The sequence below is a fragment of the Carassius auratus genome, chromosome 45 (genome assembly GCF_003368295.1).
Source record: "Carassius auratus strain Wakin chromosome 45, ASM336829v1, whole genome shotgun sequence".
NCBI classification, from domain to species: Eukaryota; Metazoa; Chordata; class Actinopteri; order Cypriniformes; family Cyprinidae; genus Carassius; species Carassius auratus.
Window position 1 is genome coordinate 3,165,001 of NC_039287.1, and position 19,631 is coordinate 3,184,631.

Consider the following 19,631-nt stretch of genomic DNA (forward strand, 5'->3'; position numbering starts at 1 on the left):
TTTCTTTCATTTACTACTGCACCGATGGAGGCACTATACAAACAGATCGTACAGAGAATTCACAGAAGAAGACGACACGGAAAGTGTCTCAGTTCTATTCTGAACTGTATATAGGTTAATATTGTTATTTTTCTTATGCAAAAAATGTGTACTGGTTGTGTGCAGAAACAGTATCCCGACAGGGTGAGTTCATGATCAAGGTTTTTACTGGTTTCTACACACAGCGAATACTTCCGCTATTACTTGCTATGTGCTTAATAAGCATTAAAGTGAATAGAGGAAACGGCGCTAGTGTTGTTGTTTTCCAGCAACAGATGAATATCACTGCACTCCTGTGTGTTGAATACTTCAGAAGTTTTCTTCTTGTAACCTAACTGTACTTGTACTTGCAATAAGCATTTACATCTTTCTAAAATTCAATTTGATGGCTCGAAGCTGAGATTGTTTGGGTTGTTTATGTTGTGTGCACTGGGAACTTCAAGTCGAGTATTTGAGAGTGTTCCGACTCTTATATTTTTGTTTGTACCTCATTTTAAGTTGTTCATGTCTTCTCTTATGTGCACAGGGTCATACCTGTCTGGAGAATGGTTCATATCTTATGAATTTTCTCGCCTGCGCCAACTGTCAGCAGCGGGACTTCGTGCTGATCAGCGACAGGACGATGGAGAATGAAGATGACGAGGAGCTCGTCACGTACCTATGCGTGAGTCACGTCACATCAGTGTATTTAGATATTCGGTTCAATTTGTCATCAGTAACGTTTGCTTTTCCTCAGATATGTGCAAGAACTGTGATCATGTCATAGCAAGACACGAGTACACCTTCACTGTGGTGGATGACTATCAGGTGAGCTGTGCTCCGTTCAATAACTAATTGCGAAAAGGTTTAGGAATGAGACCTTAAAATTATTTTTAAGATGATTAGACATCATAATATATTTTAACCAGTATTCACTCTCCTTTTTTATTAGTTTATTAGTTTATTACTGGTAACACTTTGCAATAAGGTTCCATTTGTTCAAATTAGTTTAAAAATTAAGAATTATATTATTTCAACATTTACTGAGAGGTCATTAAAATCAAAAGTTGTACCGTACTATTAATATTATTTAATATACATGATCTAAAATGAACTAAGAATGAAGTGTTGTATTTTTATAAAAAAATAAAAAAAGTGACGTGACATACAGCCAAGTATACACGGAGCAGTGGGCAGCCATTTGTGCTGCGGAGCAGTTAGGGGTTCGGTGCCTTGCTCAAGGGCACCTCAGTCATGGTATTGCTGGCCAGAGACTTGAACCCACAACCTTAGGGTTAGGAGTCAAACTCTAACCATTAGGCCATGCCTTCCCCTTAAGTAATGTTAACAAATATTAATAAATATGCATTAAACTAATGCTGACTAATGGGACCTTATTGTGAAGTGAAACTATTATTATTATTATTTACAATTAGAATATTACAATTATAGTATATAACCTATTGGATTAATGAGTAATAATGCTAAAAACATTTTTCATAATTAATATTATCACTGTTGTATTCTAATAATTACTTAGTTATCTTTACTGCCTTATGGAAATACAACCCAATTCCCAAAAATTTGAGACACTGAACAATTTGTGAGTAAAAAAAGGAATGGAATATTTACAGATCTCATAAACTTATATTTTATTCACAATAGAATATAGATAACATATCAAATGTTGAAAGTGAGACATTTTGAAATGTCATGCCAAATATTGGCTCATTATGAATTTCATGAGAGCTACACATTCCAAAAAGTTGGGACAGGTAGCAATAAGAGGCTGGAAAAGTTAAATGTACATATAAGGAACAGCTGGGAGGACCCTATTTGGCAATGTATTAGGTCAGTTGGCAACATGATTGGGTATAAAAAGAGCCTCTCAGAGTGGCAGGGTCTCTCCAAAGTCCAATCCACCGTGCCATTCACCGTTGCCGGTGAAAAGAAAGAAGCAAAAGAAGCCATATCTAAACATGATCCAGAAGCCGCAGGCGTTTTCTCTGGGCCAAGGCTCATTTAAAATGGACTGTGGCAAAGTGGAAAACTGTTCTGTGGTCAGACAAATCAACATTTGAAGTTCTTTTTGGAAAAACTGGGACGCCATGTCATCCGGACTAAAGAGGACAAAGACAACCCAAGTTGTTATCAGCACTCAGTTCAGAATCCTGCATCTCTGATGGTATGGGGTTGCATGAGTGCGTGTGGCATGGGCAGCTTTACACATCTGGAAAGGCACCATCAATGCTGAAGGTATATCCAAGTTATAGAAAAACATATGCTCCCATCCAGACGTCGTCTCTTTCAGGGAAGACCTTGCATTTTCCAATATGACAATGCCCTACCACATACTTCATCAATTACAACATCATGGCTGCGTAGAAGAAGATCCGGGGTACTGAAATGGCCAGCCTGCAGTCCAGATCTTTCACCCATAGAAAACATTTGACGCATCATAAAGAGGGAAGATGTGACAAAGAAGGCCTAAGAGTTGAGCAACTGCCACACAGTGGTAAAAATGGCCTTGTCCCAACTTTTTTGAGATGTGCTGATGCCATGAAATTTTAAAATCAACTTATTTTTCCTTAAAATGAACATTTTCTCAGTTTTAAACATTTGATGTGTCATCTATGTTGTATTCTGAATAAAATATTGAAATTTGGAACTTCCACATCATTGCATTCTGTTTTTATTCATAATTTGTACTTTTGTTAATTGGGTTTGTATTTTACGATACACTCAATCTCTGGCTTATAACAGATTATTTCTGTAAAGCTGCTTTGAAGACATGTGAAAAGCACTATACAAACTCACTTGAACGGTCTCAAAAAGGGAAATTAACCACTACTAATCTGTACTGATTAAAAGTTATCGGACAACAGAACGAGAGTTTTATTTAGAAACAATATTGGTTCTTTAATTTAAGATTTATTTAACAACTATATGGAAAATATAAAAAGTCAATATAAGTCAGTGTTTGGGAATGTATGTAAATAGTACACGAATACTAAAATATGGGGCAAATTAGAATGTTTGGTTTGTTAAGCCTTTTATAAGGAATTTTTTTTTCTTATTTGGTTATTCTTTTTTTTTTTCTTTTTTTTTTAGGAATACACAAATGTTGTGCATGTTGTGTGGAAAAGCAGAGGATTCCATCAGCGTGTTGCCAGATGATCCCAGACAAACAGCGCCTCTGTTCTAGAGTATTTGCACAGACACAGAGACATGAAATTTTGTATTTTTGTTTAAAGAGCACGGTCATGCATGATGGAGGGAGCCATGACACATGCAACGTTTACATACGCTTAGCACTGGAGAATGACACACTGTCACATCGAATCCAGGAGAATATACCACAGAATTCATTGTGCTCTTTGTTTCTACATATTCCATAGAGGCACTAAGTTTTTATAGCCAACTCTGACTCCTAAAGATACATGAATTTGAGTCATTGACAAATTTTAAACTTAATTAGGAATCATCCCATGTTTAATTCTCACGGTTTCTGCCACAGAATAGAAAAAGCAAAATATTTTTTTTTTTACCTTTCTTTTCTTGATCTCACAGTTCAGACTTTTTTTCTCAAAAATTCTGAGATATAAACGTCCTGCATTTATGGGTTTAAACCGTACTATTTTGGTTTCTGCCATGGAACAAAAAAAATAGACAAGGTAACTGCTTTTTATCTCACAATTCAGACGTTTTCCCAAATTGTGAGATAAAAAGTTTGCAATTACCTTGTCTATTTTTATTTACTGACTAATCAAACATCCTTAAAAGTTTTATTTCCCATGTTAAAATGCTTTTTTTCCCATCTTAATATACACAGCCTTGCTCTGATGCCAATTATTAGTCTGCAGTGAGAATATCTGTTTGACTGACCGAGAAAGGTTAGGTCTGTGTGGATTATCAGTTAACCACAGACAGGATTTTTGTTACTATGGCAGCGCTTAGATACAGATGTCAAGATTGGATTCGACAGATCAGATATGGTAAATACGGTAAAATATGGAAAAAATGGTAAACACAAGAAAAAAAACTTGATTCCTGCTTGTTATTACTGATAATTTAAAGTACAAATGACGTCACACTGTATTTCTAGTGTTAATGCCACAAAATATTTTGGCAGCTTTGTCTAAATAAACTATGAAACGATGCATTTTGTGTTTCTTTAACTAATGCCATCATAATATTATCACAACATCAAGCTCCAGGTACTTAAGAGTACTTGTTTATTCCATTAATATGAATACATATACATTACAACATAGTAACTTTATTTGCATGATTGAAATGGTTGTTAGCAAAATACCGTACATGAAGCATGAGGTGGAATTTCCTTTTCTTCATATATTTATATCTATATACAGTTCAGATTATGTACATTCTTAAGATAAACCATCTGGAGTAGCACAGTTTGTGGGCCTATACTGGTGCTTTTAAATAAAAGTACTTCCAGAGGACAAAATTGACCATCCAGAACAAACAAACTATTCTGTCCACACAGCACACAATGAAGTCGTAGTAATGATTGGTATCTACAGTCCCTTTCTTTGTACATCACATGGGTCACACACTCAGACAACTTTCAATAAATGCCAGGACAGAGAATTCAATCCCAAAAAACTGCAGAAGCATCTTGGTATAAGCAGCCAACTTATCAAACAGACATCTTGATGATGTATTCAAGTAAAATGGTAATGGCACTATTGTATAGTGTTTGAAGCAAGAGTTCCTTTAAGGGTCCTTCCTTAGTGTTTCACTGCAATGTATCTGTAAGTTCCTTACTGACATTATGACTATTTACAGGGATTTTAGTATGATATTGCAGGCATGGAAGAGATTATACTTGGCAATTTCAAGGTTGCTGACCGTTAATGTGATGGCAAATTCACTCAGTAGCAATTAGTAATGCTACAACCTCAGTTATGTAACCACATCCAATAAATAAATAAATACATTCTTTAGATGATACAGTTTACAGTACATGCAGTCCCTGAAATACATACATGCTTGCTTGCACCAGATGTACCTATACATGAAGGATATTACCTGGTATAGGTAGCTATCTGTTGAAATGAGCTTTTAAGCTGAAACGCTTTGACCAATGATTTAAAAACAGAAAAAGGACAAAATGTAAAGCTAGATTATCTGGAGTGCCTACAAAATAAGCATCTGTTTGACAGAATACAATGCGCTCCCAAGTTCTCACTGATAGGGACCGATAGTAAATGTTCAAATCAAACGTATGTTAAGGTATGCAAGTGCAAAAAGAGAAAATAAACTGATAATTTATATAGCAAAAAATAAATAAATTATATACATATATATGGCACAAATTATATTTGTTTAGAAGAAAGTTACACAGCGTCACTGGAACATTTAGCATGTTAATATTTCACGTTTTACTTATGTCCAAAACATGATGCTTTCAAGTTATCACAACCAACCGTCAAATACCTGGTCCTTTATCACTGTACTTATCAAAACACCACTTGCCACAACGCTACAGTTCATCAAACGGTAAAAGCTACTTTTGAAACTGATGTCATATTGACAGCTTACACCAACAGTTACATGCTTTTCTCTTTATTTGCTCGTTTTTGTGGTGGTGATGCTCTCAGGACTTCCTGCTCTGACTCTGGGGCAGAACACAGACCCGTGATTTACAGACAAGTCATTGATTCGGGGAGGCGGGGAGGCAGAGCAGCTACTTGGTGACTGGCTGTGACCCCCCTCAAAATGCGAAGGCGAGGAGCTCAATGAGCGCTGTAGAGAGGAGGTGGTGGTGCGTTGGTACTGTGAGGTGCTTACAGCCAGTGCACCTCGCTCCTGCATGAGCTGAGAGAGGCTGTCCAAGAGGTCTGCGTCACCTGTGCTGCTAGCACGAATGCGGTAGCATCTGCGTCTGAAAAAACAATGTTCAACATTGATCATTTAGATGTATATTTAGCAATTGGACTACACTGGTTGTGCTGCATGTTTTGGATTCACAAAAAAAAAAACAGGTGAGAATGAGTCAGTTGTTTGTGAATCAGACTAGACTGGTCGTGCCGTATGATTTTGATTCACTACAAAGAATGTGTTCAGAAGAGTTATTTATTCATGAATCATATTACTATAGTCACGCTTATTGTATTTGATTCAACATAAAGATACAGCTCATAACCCTGTTCATCTCATTTGTCTCCTCTCACCTGTTCTCGCCACCTGTGCGAATGGGTGGTTTGCCTGGTGGCGGCCGTGGCATAAATCGTGCAGACAGCTGATCTGGCAGTAGTGTGGGGCTTATGGGTCTTGGTATTTTACTCTTGCTCGACACAGGTCCTGAAGAGGACGACAGAGAGAGTGGCTCCTCCGCCTGCCAGTCTGACCATCGAGAACCGGTGGGGAAGGTGAACCTGTCACGCAGCAGCGCTGAGGGGAAGTGCTCACATGATAGTGACAAAGATGGAGAAAGTGGAGCTGAAAACCCTCTTGGGGTTGGAGAGTCTGGGTCACGGATGGGGATGCGGCTGGCTCGGGGTGAGAGTTCATGGGGTGATGCTAGAGCTGGATCAACTCTGTGTCCAGTCATCTCACACTGGTTTGGAGTTGAAGAAGGCCCACCGTCAGGACAACCCGAGTCACTCTCCACATCCTTTTCAGAGGCCTTGACAGAGATAATGTTTTCATCAGGCTTGTTAGGGCTTTTAGAGGGTGAAACAGCTGGGATGTGGTTGTGCTCTTTTTCCACAGGGCCTGATGGATTGTCAGGCTGAGAGTCGTATCCTGTCTTCTGCTGAGGCTGAATGGACTGTAGCACTGCACTGGATGACTGTGAAGGGAATCACATTAAGATACAGGACATTATTAATAGAGCTCTGTAAGGGAAAATCTCTTATACATCTGTTTTTCTACATGGTACCATCATCTGCTTGGCCAAAAAAAAATCTGAGCTTGGTGCTTTGTGTCACCTTCACTTTCGGTCTAGTGATGATTTTAACATACAGTAATCCCAAAATCTGAGACATGGTGATGTTACAGTGAAATCACTGCAATGCACCCATAAACGATCACTGTTACTGCTACAGTTTTCATTATACAACATATAATGCATTAAATGCTGTAAAAATATAAACTTCACAATCATCGGGAAGAAGGAGGCGGGAACTGGCGGACAATCAAACCAAACTTTAATAATCGAATAAACACAAAACAGAGCGGCAGCCCCTCACGGCCGACTGCCGCGCACAAACAAAACCAAAAATACAAACTAAAATCCAGGCCTGGTCCTCTCTCGTCCTTCAGTGTTTTCGCTCCTGTTTTATATCCTTCCATCTCCTCCGGTGAACTCGAGACCGGTGGGTCGAGCAGGTGTCGCTCATTTCTCAATCACTCCACCCGCCCCACTCACCACAAATGCATATATTACAACATAAACATATTTTACCAGTTTAACATAACTACAGTTTTATTGTTAAAATTAATGACAAGGAATTTAATAATTGTATAATTGTTTTCTCACAATTCATGGTGTATATCTCAGAATGTGACCTTAATTGTTTAGAAATGCTATTACATCTACTTAAGAATGTAGCATGAGATACTGACCTGTTCATGATGAGTCCTGCTGAGGGCCACAAATGCAGGCTGTACTGTGGGCAGTCTTCTTAATCCAGACAGGCCTATTATGCCGGGCAAACCTGGTAGTCTGGCGAACGGAGGTCCAGTGTGGCAGACAGCTGTGTGGAATTCTGCTGAACCACTCAGAATGCTAGCGCGCTGAGGCAAGGGGTCGGACCAGGTGCGAGGAAGGGCGAGGGGGCTGGAGGAGCGTGGTGAAATCCCTGAGCGCTCGTCCTCATCCGATTTAGATCCTGCTGAACCGCAACCACCCTCAAGCTCCACTAGAAACCACTCCTGTGAGTCTCCCTCTTGTGGGACGGGGCTGAGGTTGACGCCAACGTACCCGCTGCTGGCCGGACCCTCCTCGTCCTCCAGCGAGCCTTGTTCGACCCGACAGATAGACCTGTCTTGGGGCAGACCTGGACGTTGCTTCCCTAAACTAGTAAGATGATGAAGGAGAAGTGGTTATGACATCTCTAGAGACCAATTCACATTTATAAGAAAGACTTTATTAAGATTTGATTACTGACTAGGCCTCAAGAAAGCGTTCAATTGTGGGTTTGGGTTCAGGGGTCAGTCTTTTGTCTAGCCCCATGCTCTGACTATGGCGCATCCTTCTCAGTAGAGGAGCCACACGGTCGATGAGCAAGGTCTCTGAGTGCACGCGTCTGGGAGAGCCCTGGATGGAACCACTGTTGGGGCTCTGGTTGCCCTCTTTGCTTCGCTCTTCTTCACTAGCCACCTGAATCAGAAACATAAGCTCATGACCATCTCCGACTTAAATACATACCTTGCAAACTCCTAAAAAGTGAAAAAGGTGGGGTGGGGTATAAGTAACAACAGGCCTACTCTTTAAATTCTTCTTCATTTTTTGGAGCAGTAGAAATCACTTCAGATTTTTTGTTATATTAGAATAGTACTATACTGTTGTTGTGTTTTGAAAAAACATCACTGTCTATACTAAACCGTAAAAGGACCATAAAAATTATGATTTCAACAACTTTTCAAGTTTTGACAAAAACAAAGTTTTATGAAATAATAAAACTCACTTTACAGTTGTATATTATACATATTTAGTCTAGAAAAAAAGGCAGACGGTCAAGAAGACTGCAGACAGGCTAAATAAAAATGCAAATTCACTCTCTGAGAGTAGGTGGCTAATGTACAAAAGCAAAAATACCGCAGTTACCCCTGTACATCTCTAAAACAATATTTATTGTGTAAAGACTATATAAATGAAGGTGACCTGACTTGTACAGGGGAACTGCTGTATTTCTGCTTTCGCATATTAGCCACGTACTGTCAGATAGTGAATTAGCAATTTTATTTAGCCTGTCTGCAGTCTTCTTGACCGTCTGCTGTTTTAGTAGACCAAACAATTCAATGCCAGATTTTCTGAAAGAATGATATTAAAAGACAATTCTATGCCGACTATATTGGATTGGATCCGACAGTAATGTTGTGCAACGCACAAGGGTTAATAACTGTTTTTATTACATGATCACTAGTACTTTGTTATTACAGATCGTTTGATCATTTTTTTACCTAAATCACAGCAGGGTCCATCTGTGAAGGCTACGATCCTCCACGCCTATTCATATTGTTTTTTTTTTTTATGTAATAATCTTTAGAACATTATAAGTGGACTTCAGAGAACACAAAATAATAAAAAAAAGGAAGTTAGGCATCATCGTAACCCCCACCTCTCTTAAATGTCAGAACGGCGAATTTTGCAACATTTGCGTTTGCAGGTATTAGTGATTAGCAGTTGTTCTGTCTGAATGGTACCTTTCTGATTAGTGGTTGAACATGGTTAAGGTTTCTGTCATGGCTGTGCTCCATATCATCACAGACATCCACTCCCTGTGCAGGCTGCGTTGGGATGAGGGCGCAATTATCAGCCTCGCTGAGGCGCTCCCCCTGAAGGACGTCCTCTGTGTTCTCACGCTGCAGATCGCCTGGAATCATGGAGGCATTGGCCATGCTAAAAGGAAAAATCTTAGTTTATGTAGACCTCAAACAGTTTATATAGAGACTCAGTATATCATTGAGCCATAGTAGATACTGGATATCTACCCTAAATATGCAGGAGTGAGGCGGGTCAACTGCTGGGCTGTGGTTGCCAGGGTTCCAACATTGAGTGTGTCCTCTGAATCTGTTCTTTCCCAGTCATACAGGTCATTTTCCGCCACTTTATAGCTCTTCATGCTGTTGTCAAAGACTGACATCAGTAGCTGCAACACAGTGAGAGAGCATTTTAGTGATTGGTTTACAACGTCTATGGTCAAGGAAGACTAAATTCAATACCTGATAATCTGGTTTAGTGTAGTATTCCAGGTTGGAGATATGATCGAGAAAAACGCTAAACTCATTTGGGAGGTGTTTGAGCATGAGGCAATGGTTGTATGACTGCTTCATATTTCCAACCTGTTCCTGTATTGATGGCAGGATTGAGAACACCAGCATATCTCTTATCCAAGGAAAATTATGATCGGACCAGAACTTACTTTGTCTTTGATTTTTCTCCAGGGTAGCTGACCCACCATGAACTCAACAAGCATATAAAATAAAGACCACAGGTCATCATGTCGACCCATTTCCTTTAAAAAGAAGAAGAAGAAGAAGAAGGATGTGCATTTTAGTAAAATATGAGTAAGTAACATCAAATGCTGTGTATAAGACACCTGAATGGCATCTGCCATTGGCTTGAGAATGTAAGAGATAGGAGTTACCCTATTCTTGTGAGCATTAACTGAAGCATAACGGACAGTTCCTCTGAATCCTGCCACTTGGCGTGGCTTCAGACAAAAAAAAAAGAGAATGTGCAGATATAAGTAAACATATAGAAACAAATTACAGGGATAAATCAGCCAAAAATGAAAATTCTGTCAAAATTCTGACATTGAAATTTAAATCAGCGTTCAACTGTGACATTCACCACTACCCTTTTTGGTGTATTCATGAGAGTTTGCGATGTAGAAAAAAACAACAACAACAACAACATTCGTTCACAAATTGTACATCACTACTTTTCTCATGAGCTTTGAATAATGATTGGTTCTGTAGAGAACTTTGTGTCCTCTTTTAATCTTTAGTTTCTAAGCACTGTATTTTCAAAATGAAATTTTTTAGTAATTGCTTGGAATTTCTACTTTTGTGCTCCACAGAAGAAATAAAGTCATGCAAATTTGGAATGACAGGACTGTGAGTAAATGATGACTGAATTTTCATTTTGGGGTGAACTGTACTTTTAAGCAACACTTTTATGAAATTTCATAAACATAAGCTTTAAAAGACATCTGTGATTACTTACTGGACGGACTTCTTGAAATGAGTTTGTAAATTGGCGTGCCAACCCAAAATCAAGCATATAACAGGTTCGGCATGTACTGGCAAGTCGACCCATTGCGAAGTTAGACTATTTGAAAATAAAAGTAAAAACTAGTTTATACTAGTTTATATAGTCTAAAAAGAAATAATGAGGCGCTGGTTAAATATGAATGTTAGTCAACATTAAAAGTGCTTTTAGGCCCAGGGCTGTCTGTGAGAGCAGAACCTGTAGAGCACTCTTACGGGTTTGATGTCTCTGTGCAGGAAGCCCACAGAGTGAATGCTCTCGATGGCCTCTAAGATTTGTCTGCCCAGCCTGAGCGAGGTGGAAAAGCTGAAGGTGCCACAGCTCATGTTGCGTCGAAGGTCTGCCAAGTTTTTTCCCTGCAGTTCAATGGACAAGCATATGAGTTGTGTGATAACGTCCACTAATTCAGAAACATGAATAAATCATTTGATGCCTCACCTGAAGCTCCATAACCACATAGTTGAAGCGGTCATTGCGCCCACAGCCAACAAAACGACAAACATGGTCTTTTCCTATGAAATGGGTCAAGGTAAAAATGGTATACAGTATGTCATACAAATCCATATTGATTTTTAAGTAATATTTCACTTGTGTTTAGTTATGTATGATTGCCCATTATAGAGTAGCACATACAGTGTAAAGTGACTCCTCAAATAGTGTTTTCATGCTTGTTTTATATACATTAAATAAAAAATTAAAAAGTTTAATTTCTGTTTATTTTTACCCTGAAGTCTTTTCAAAACTGCTACTTCCATCTTCAGAACCTGTTTGGGTTGCTGGGCAGACTCCACTTTCAAAGCCACACTGACATGGTTCACCTGGTCAAGAACTTCATAGATCTCACCAAAACCACCTCCGCCAATTTTCTTTAACTGGATAGGAAAGATACATTTTGAATAAATGACAAAAAAATCCTGAAACAAGTTACTGTGCAAAATAAATTTGTTGATAGAATTTCTCAATGTTTTTGGAATTCTCTTATGCTCATCAAGGCTGCATTGACTAATTAAAAACACAGTAATAATGTAAAATATTATCACTAAACAGATTTTAACATTATTCTATTTAAATCTATTACTTAGAACTCCTATTTTAATATAGTATAAAAAGTGGTTTATTTCTGTGATGTCAAAGTTTAATCTTCAGCAGTCATTATTCCATTCTTCAGTGTCACATGATCTTTATGAAATCATTTTGATATGCTGATTTGTTGCTCAAGAATATTTCTTATTATTATCATCAATGCAATTAAATGTTTTAATGCTTTTGTGGAATCTGTGATACATTTCATTGCTCCAGATTCTTTGATGAATAGAAAGTTCAAACGAACAGCATTTATGTCACTGAATATAATTGCTGAATAAAAATAAAACAAACTAAAAAAAAAAAAAGAAACTGACCTCAAACCTTTGAAAGGTAATGTACTGTATATATTTTTTCCTCCTAAAATTGAGTAGAAATTGTTACAGATATTATAAAACAAAACAAAAATGTTCTATCAAAACAACACTTTTTTTCACAAAATAAAATACTGTGTCTCATTAATATTTTTCAGCATGCTGTATAGTTTTCTGTGCTGAAGTCAGCACTGCTCAACACACCTGTAGTGTATCGTTTGACTGAGCTCAAAAAAAAAAAAAAAAAAAGCCTCCTTTGCTTAGTGAAAGATCCTGACAGCTATCAGAACCTTACCACAAAACTATCAGTGAGTATTTGAATAGTCCTGAAGCCTTGTCCTCGTAAATACAGCTTCTTCAAAACAACTCACCACTCTCCATCGCTCCCGGACCATGCTCCCGACAGCCAAGATATCAGTCTGCTCCCCTGACCCACTCATCCTTAAGCTCAAGAGTGGACCGAGCTCACTCAGAGAAGATCTCCAGTCCTCACTGAAAAGGTCAGAAAAACAGATCTGTAGATTTAAAAGGCTTCATTTAGTTGATACTGCAGTTATAGTAGAAATGAAATGCTCTAGAGAAGTTTGCAGACATAAAGTATATTTATTCACCTACAATAGCTGTAGACAAGACAAAAATAATGAAACATGCATTTTATTGGCTCCATCCATTCGTAAGAAGCCAGTTCTCAAGAACATCTTACCAGCAAACATATACATCCTTCTCTTCACTCTCTGAGGCAGAAGTCTCCAAACATATCCTTTCTAATCATTCTTCTACTTGTCCTCTTGATCCTATTCCATCTCATGTCCTTCAAGCCATTTCTCCTGCAGTTGTACCTGCACTCACATCGTTAACACAATCCTTCACACTGGTGAGACTGGTTTTCCTTTGCTAAAGTAAGGAAACTTTTGCTGGTTTCACAAGACTCACCAGCGCATGTGCAACACTGGCCTCATACGTCATCCACCCAGAGCTGCTTCCATGTACAACTCTTGGTGGAAGCTACATTTAATTATTACATTTTAAGTCTAGATATTTTTATTACAAAAAACAAATTGATTCGCTACAGGAGGCCTTTGTTCATCCCCCTAGGAGCCATGTGAGACGCTTTTTTTTATGGATGGGTGCTTTTTATTTAACTTCTTTTGGACTGATGCACGGCAAAATCCGCTGAGTGCCATTAAACAGCTTGGAAGATCAAATAACATTTTTAATATAACTCTGACTGGGTTAATCTGAAAGAGGAAAGTCATACACACCCAGAATGACTTGAGGGTGAGTTATTTATGGGCTTATTTTCATTTATGGGTGAACTAAGAATCCCACCATTAACCCATCTCTTTTAGAGAACTACAGAAAAGTTTCCCTTCTTCCTTTCATCGCAAAAACACTTGAATGATCTGTGTTCAACCAATTCTCTGCCTTTATCAGACAGAACAACTTATTTGACAGCAACCAGTCTGGTTTCAGAAGTGGACATTAGGGCTGGATCAAAGTTATTCAATATTCGTTCGGCGGGTTGGCATTCGATTTTCAATTTTGAGGTTCAAATAATTATTGTATTATTAATTAAAATATTGTATTAATAATTAACTAGATAGTAAAGTTTGTTTTCAAACTTTAAGTTGGCTTGAAAAAGCCTGGCCAGAAAGTTAGAAAAATGTAGAAAGTTTGAAAAGCTTAAAAAGTTTTAAAAATGTAAAAGTTTGAAAAGTTAAGAAGTTTAAAAAAGAAAGTGATTAACATATTACTAGCATTATAAGCAAGTGACTACCATGTCGTTAGCATGATTAGCAAAGTTGTTAACATGTTTCTAGCATGTTGAGAGCATGATTTTAGCATGATTAGCATTTTGCTAGCATGTTTCTAGCATGTGACTAGCATGTTTCTAGCATGATTAGCATGTTGCTAGCATGTCGCTAACATATTGCTAGCATGATTAGCATGTTGCTAGCATGTTTGTAGCATGATTAGCATGTTGCTAACATGTTTCTAGCATGATTAGCATGTGGCTAGCATGTTGTTAGCATGTTTCGAGCATGATTAGCATGTTGCTAGTATGTCGCTAACATTTTGCTAGCATGATTAGCATGTTGCTAGCATGTTTGTAGCATGATTAGCATGTTGTTAACATTTTAGTAGCATGATTAGCATGTGGCTAGCATGTCTCTAGCATGATTTTCATGTTGCTAGCATTTTATTAACATGATTAGCAAGCGACTAGCATGTCGTTAGCATGTTTGTAGCATGATTAGCATTTTGCTAGCATGATTAGCATGTTGCTAGCATTCCACTAGCATGTTTGTAGAATGATTAGCACGTTGTTAACATTTCGCTAGCATTTTGTTAGCATGATTAGCATGTTACTAATATGTTTGTAGCATGATTAGCATGTTGCTAGCATGTCGCTAGCATGTTTGTAGCATTATTAGCATTTTGCTAACATGTTACTAGTATGATTAGCATGCTGCTAGCATGTTGCTAGCATTTTTGTAGCATGATTAGCATGTTGCTAGCATGTTTCTAGCATGATTAGCATGTGGCTAGCATGTCTCTAGCATGTTGTTAGCATGTTTCTAGCAGGATTAGCATGTTGCTAGCATGTCGCTAACATTTTGCTAGCATGATTAGCATGTTGCTAGCATGTTTGTAGCATGATTAGCATGTTGCTAGCATGTTTCTAGCATGATTAGCATGTTGCTAGCATGTTTCTAGCATGATTAGCATGTGGCTAGCATGTCTCTAGCATGTTGTTAGCATGTTTCTAGCATGATTAGCATGTTGCTAGCATGTCGCTAACATTTTGCTAGCATGATTAGCATGTTGCTAGCATGTTGCTAGCATGATTAGCATGTTGCTAACATGTTTCTAGCATGATTAGCATGTGGCTAGCATGTCTCTAGCATGTTGTTAACATTTTTCTAGCATGATTAGCATGTTGCTAGCATGTTGTTAGCATGTTTCTAGCATGATTAGCATGTTGCTAGCATGTCGCTAACATTTTGCTAGCATGATTAGCATGTTGCTAGGATGTTTGTAGCATGTTTCTAGCATGATTAGCTTGTTGCTAGCATGTTTGTAGCATGATTAGCATGTTTCTAACATGTTTCTAGCATGATTAGCATGTGGCTAGCATGTCTCTAGCATTTTGTTAGCATGTTTCTAGCATGATTAGCATGTTGCTAGCATGTCGCTAACATTTTGCTAGCATGATTAGCATGTTGCTAGCATGTTTGTAGCATGATTAGCATGTTGCTAACATGTTTCTAGCATGTTGTTAGCATGTTTCTAGCATGATTAGCATGTTGCTAGCATGTCGCTAACATTTTGCTAGCATGATTAGCATGTTGCTAGCATGTTTGTAGCATGATTAGCATGTTGTTAACATTTTAGTAGCATGATAAGCATGTGGCTAGCATGTCTCTAGCATGATTTTCATGTTGCTAGCATTTTACTAACATGATTAGCAAGTGACTAACATGTTGTTAGCATGTTTGTAGCATGATTAGCATGTTGCTAGTATGTCTCTAGCATGTTTTTAGAATGATTAGTATACAACTAGCATGTTGCTAGCATGATTAAAATGTGACTAGCATGTGGCTAGCATGGCTAGCAAGTGACTAACATGTTTCTATGCTAATCCAGGTAAAACCAGTTGATTCAGTTAGAAACCAGCTAAGACCAGCGTGACAGTGGCCAAAACTACTTTAAAACCATGTTAAAAGCATGTTTTTGACATGATTATTAAGTTACTAACATGTTGTTAACATGTTTCTATGATAATCGAGCTAAAACCAGTTGATTCAGTTAGAAACCAGCTAAGACCAGCTTGACAGTGGCCAAAACCACTTTAAACCATGTTAGAAGTATGTTTCTAGTCTGATTAGCAAGTTACTAGCATGTTATTAACATGTTTCTATGATAATCTAGTTAAAACCAGTTGATTCAGTAAAGAAAACCACCTAAAACCAGCTAAGACCAGCTAAAGCCAGCTTGACAGTGGCCAAAACCACTTTAAACCATGTTAGAAGTATGTTTCTAGTCTGATTATCAAGTTACTAACATGTTGTTAACATGTTTCTATGATAATCTAGCTAAAACCAGTTGATTCAGTAAAGAAAACCACCTAAAACCAGCTAAGACCAGCTAAAGCCAGCTTGACAGTGGCCAAAACCACTTTAAACCATGTTAGAAGTATGTTTCTAGTCTGATTAGCAAGTTACTAGCATGTTATTAACATGTTTCTATGATAATCTAGTTAAAACCAGTTGATTCAGTAAAGAAAACCACCTAAAACCAGATAAGACCAGCTAAAGCCAGCTTGACAGTGGCCAAAACCACTTTAAACCATGTTAGAAGTATGTTTTTAGTCTGATTAGCAAGTTACTAACATGGTATTAACATGTTTCTATGATAATCTAGCTAAAACCAGTTGATTCAGTAAAGAAAACCACCTAAAACCAGCTAAGACCAGCTAAGGCCAGCGTGACAGTGGCCAAAACCACTTTAAAACTTGTTAGAAGTATGTTTCTAGTCTGATTAGTGAGTAACTAGCATGTTGTTAGCATGTTTCTATGCGAATCTTGCAAAAACCAGCTAAAAACAGTGGATTCAGTAAAAACCAGCTAAAACCCAGCTAAGACCAGCGTGAGAGTGGTCAAAACCACTTAAAAACCAGTTTGGGAGACTAGCCAAAACAACTGATCAGCTTAGGCTGGTTTTAGCTGTATTCTCAGTAGAGAGTTTTTAAGGTTTGCCCTGGTAGTAGACAGCTTAAATATATTATAAGCCTTATTTTTCAAAAGTTTGTACCCCCGCAATGAAAGTCTATGGGATTTAAGGTGGTTTTGGTAGTCTGGTTTACGAAAACCATAAGCAGAATCAGTTAGAAAAGATATAGCAACCCGAGTCAGACCAGTCTGAAGGTCTGACCCGAGTTTGGTGGTTCTAGCTTGAAAGCTCTAGGAGGAGATAGTGTTTAAAATTTGGCTCAGAAGAATAATAATAATAACTAGATAGTAAAGTTTGTTTTCAAACTTTAAGTTGGCTTGAAAAAGCCTGGCCAGAAAGTTAGAAAAATGTAAAAGTTTGAAAAGTTAAGAAGTTTAAAAAAGAAAGTGATTAACATATTACTAGCATTATAAGCAAGTGACTACCATGTCGTTAGCATGATTAGCAAAGTTGTTAACATGTTTCTAGCATGTTGAGAGCATGATTTTAGCATGATTAGCATTTTGCTAGCATGTTTCTAGCATGTGACTAGCATGTTTCTAGCATGATTAGCATGTTGCTAGCATGTCGCTAACATTTTGCTAGCATGATTAGCATGTTGCTAGCATGTTTGTAGCATGATTAGCATGTTGCTAACATGTTTCTAGCATGATTAGCATGTGGCTAGCATGTTGTTAGCATGTTTCGAGCATGATTAGCATGTTGCTAGTATGTCGCTAACATTTTGCTAGCATGATTAGCATGTTGCTAGCATGTTTGTAGCATGATTAGCATGTTGTTAACATTTTAGTAGCATGATTAGCATGTGGCTAACATGTTTCTAGCATGATTTTCATGTTGCTAGCATTTTATTAACATGATTAGCAAGTGACTAGCATGTCGTTAGCATGTTTGTAGCATGATTAGCATTTTGCTAGCATTTTGCTAGCATGATTAGCATGTTGCTAGCATTCCACTAGCATGTTTGTAGCATGATTAGCATTTTGCTAGCATTTTGTTAGCATGATTAGCATGTTGCTAATATGTTTGTAGCATGATTAGCATGTTGCTAGCATGTCGCTAGCATGTTTGTAGCATTATTAGCATTTTGCTAACATGTTTCTAGAATGATTAGCATGTTGCTAGCATGTTGCTAGCATTTTTGTAGCATGATTAGCATGTTGTTAGCATGTTTCTAGCATGATTAGCATGTGGCTAGCATGTTGTTAGCATGTTTCTAGCATGATTAGCATGTTGCTAGCATGTTGTTAGCATGTTTCTAGCATGATTAGCATGTTGCTAGCATGTCGGTAATATTTTGCTAGCATGATTAGCATGTTGCTAGCATGTTTGTAGCATGATTAGCATGTTGCTAACATGTTTCTAGCATGATTAGCATGTGGCTAGCATGTCTCTAGCATGTTGTTAGCATGTTTCTAGCATGATTAGCATGTTGCTAGCATTTCGCTAACATTTTGCTAGCATGATTAGCATGTTGCTAGCATGTTTGTAGCATGATTAGCATGTTGTTAACATTTTAGTAGCATGATTAGCATGTGGCTAGCATGTCTCTAGCATGATTAGCATGTTGCTAGCATGTCGCTAACTTTTTGCTAGCATGATTAGCATGTTGCTAGCATGTTTGTAGCATGATTAGCATGTTGCTAACATGTTTCTAGCATGATTAGCATTTGGCTAGCATTTCTCTAGCATGTTGTTAGCATGTTTGTAGCATGATTAGCATGTTGCTAGCATGTCGCTAACATTTTGCTAGCATGATTAGCATGTTGCTAGCATGTTTGTAGCATGATTAGCATGTTGTTAACATTTTAGTAGCATGATAAGCATGTGGCTAGCATGTCTCTAGCATGATTTTCATGTTGCTAGCATTTTATTAACATGATTAGCAAGTGACTAGCATGTCGTTAGCATGTTTGTAGCATGATTAGCATGTTGCTAGTATGTCTCTAGCATGTTTTTAGAATGATTAGTATACAACTAGCATGTTGCTAGCATGATTAAAATGTGACTAGCATGTGGCTAGCATGGCTAGCAAGTGACTAACATGTTTATATGCTAATCCAGGTAAAACCAGTTGATTCAGTTAGAAACCAGCTAAGACCAGCGTGACAGTGGCCAAAACTACTTTAAAACCATGTTAAAAGCATGTTTTTGACATGATTATCAAGTTACTAACATGTTGTTAACATGTTTCTATGATAATCGAGCTAAAACCAGTTGATTCAGTTAGAAACCAGCTAAGACCAGCTTGACAGTGGCCAAAACCACTTTAAACCATGTTAGAAGTATGTTTCTAGTCTGATTAGCAAGTTACTAGCATGTTATTAACATGTTTCTATGATAATCTAGTTAAAACCAGTTGATTCAGTAAAGAAAACCACCTAAAACCAGCTAAGACCAGCTAAAGCCAGCTTGACAGTGGCCAAAACCACTTTAAACCATGTTAGAAGTATGTTTCTAGTCTGATTATCAAGTTACTAACATGTTGTTAATATGTTTTTATGATAATCTAG

The 19,631-nt window shown here is 37.8% G+C and overlaps 1 protein-coding gene across 1 annotated transcript; it reads right to left on the bottom strand.

Moving 5' to 3' along the window:
- Positions 1–5,338: 5,338 nt before the first annotated feature.
- On the bottom strand, positions 5,339–13,423 carry LOC113062915 (tau-tubulin kinase 2-like). Its single transcript, XM_026232993.1, has 15 exons — positions 13,088–13,423; positions 12,756–12,876; positions 11,712–11,859; positions 11,426–11,499; positions 11,203–11,343; positions 10,943–11,047; positions 10,362–10,427; positions 10,137–10,229; positions 9,937–10,062; positions 9,706–9,863; positions 9,418–9,613; positions 8,160–8,371; positions 7,615–8,068; positions 6,219–6,838; positions 5,339–5,929 (listed from the first exon to the last, which is right to left on the bottom strand). Exons 2-15 carry the CDS (start codon positions 12,822–12,824, stop codon positions 5,611–5,613), a joined length of 2,781 nt encoding a protein of 926 aa, XP_026088778.1. The 5' UTR covers positions 12,825–12,876; positions 13,088–13,423; the 3' UTR covers positions 5,339–5,610.
- Between the last annotated feature and the right edge of the window lie 6,208 nt (positions 13,424–19,631).

What these genes read in the sequence shown, in the direction of transcription:
- LOC113062915 (XM_026232993.1), bottom strand. Translation starts at nt 12,824, where the DNA reads ATGAGTGGGTCAGGGGAGCAGACTGATATCTTGGCTGTCGGGAGCATG. An exon ending in TTCAACCACTAATCAGAAAG is followed by an intron (nt 8,372 to 9,417) that starts GTACCATTCAGA and finishes TTTCTGATTCAG; the next exon opens with GTGGCTAGTGAAGAAGAGCG. An exon ending in GCAGGACTCATCATGAACAG is followed by an intron (nt 6,839 to 7,614) that starts GTCAGTATCTCA and finishes TTCCCTTCACAG; the next exon opens with TCATCCAGTGCAGTGCTACA.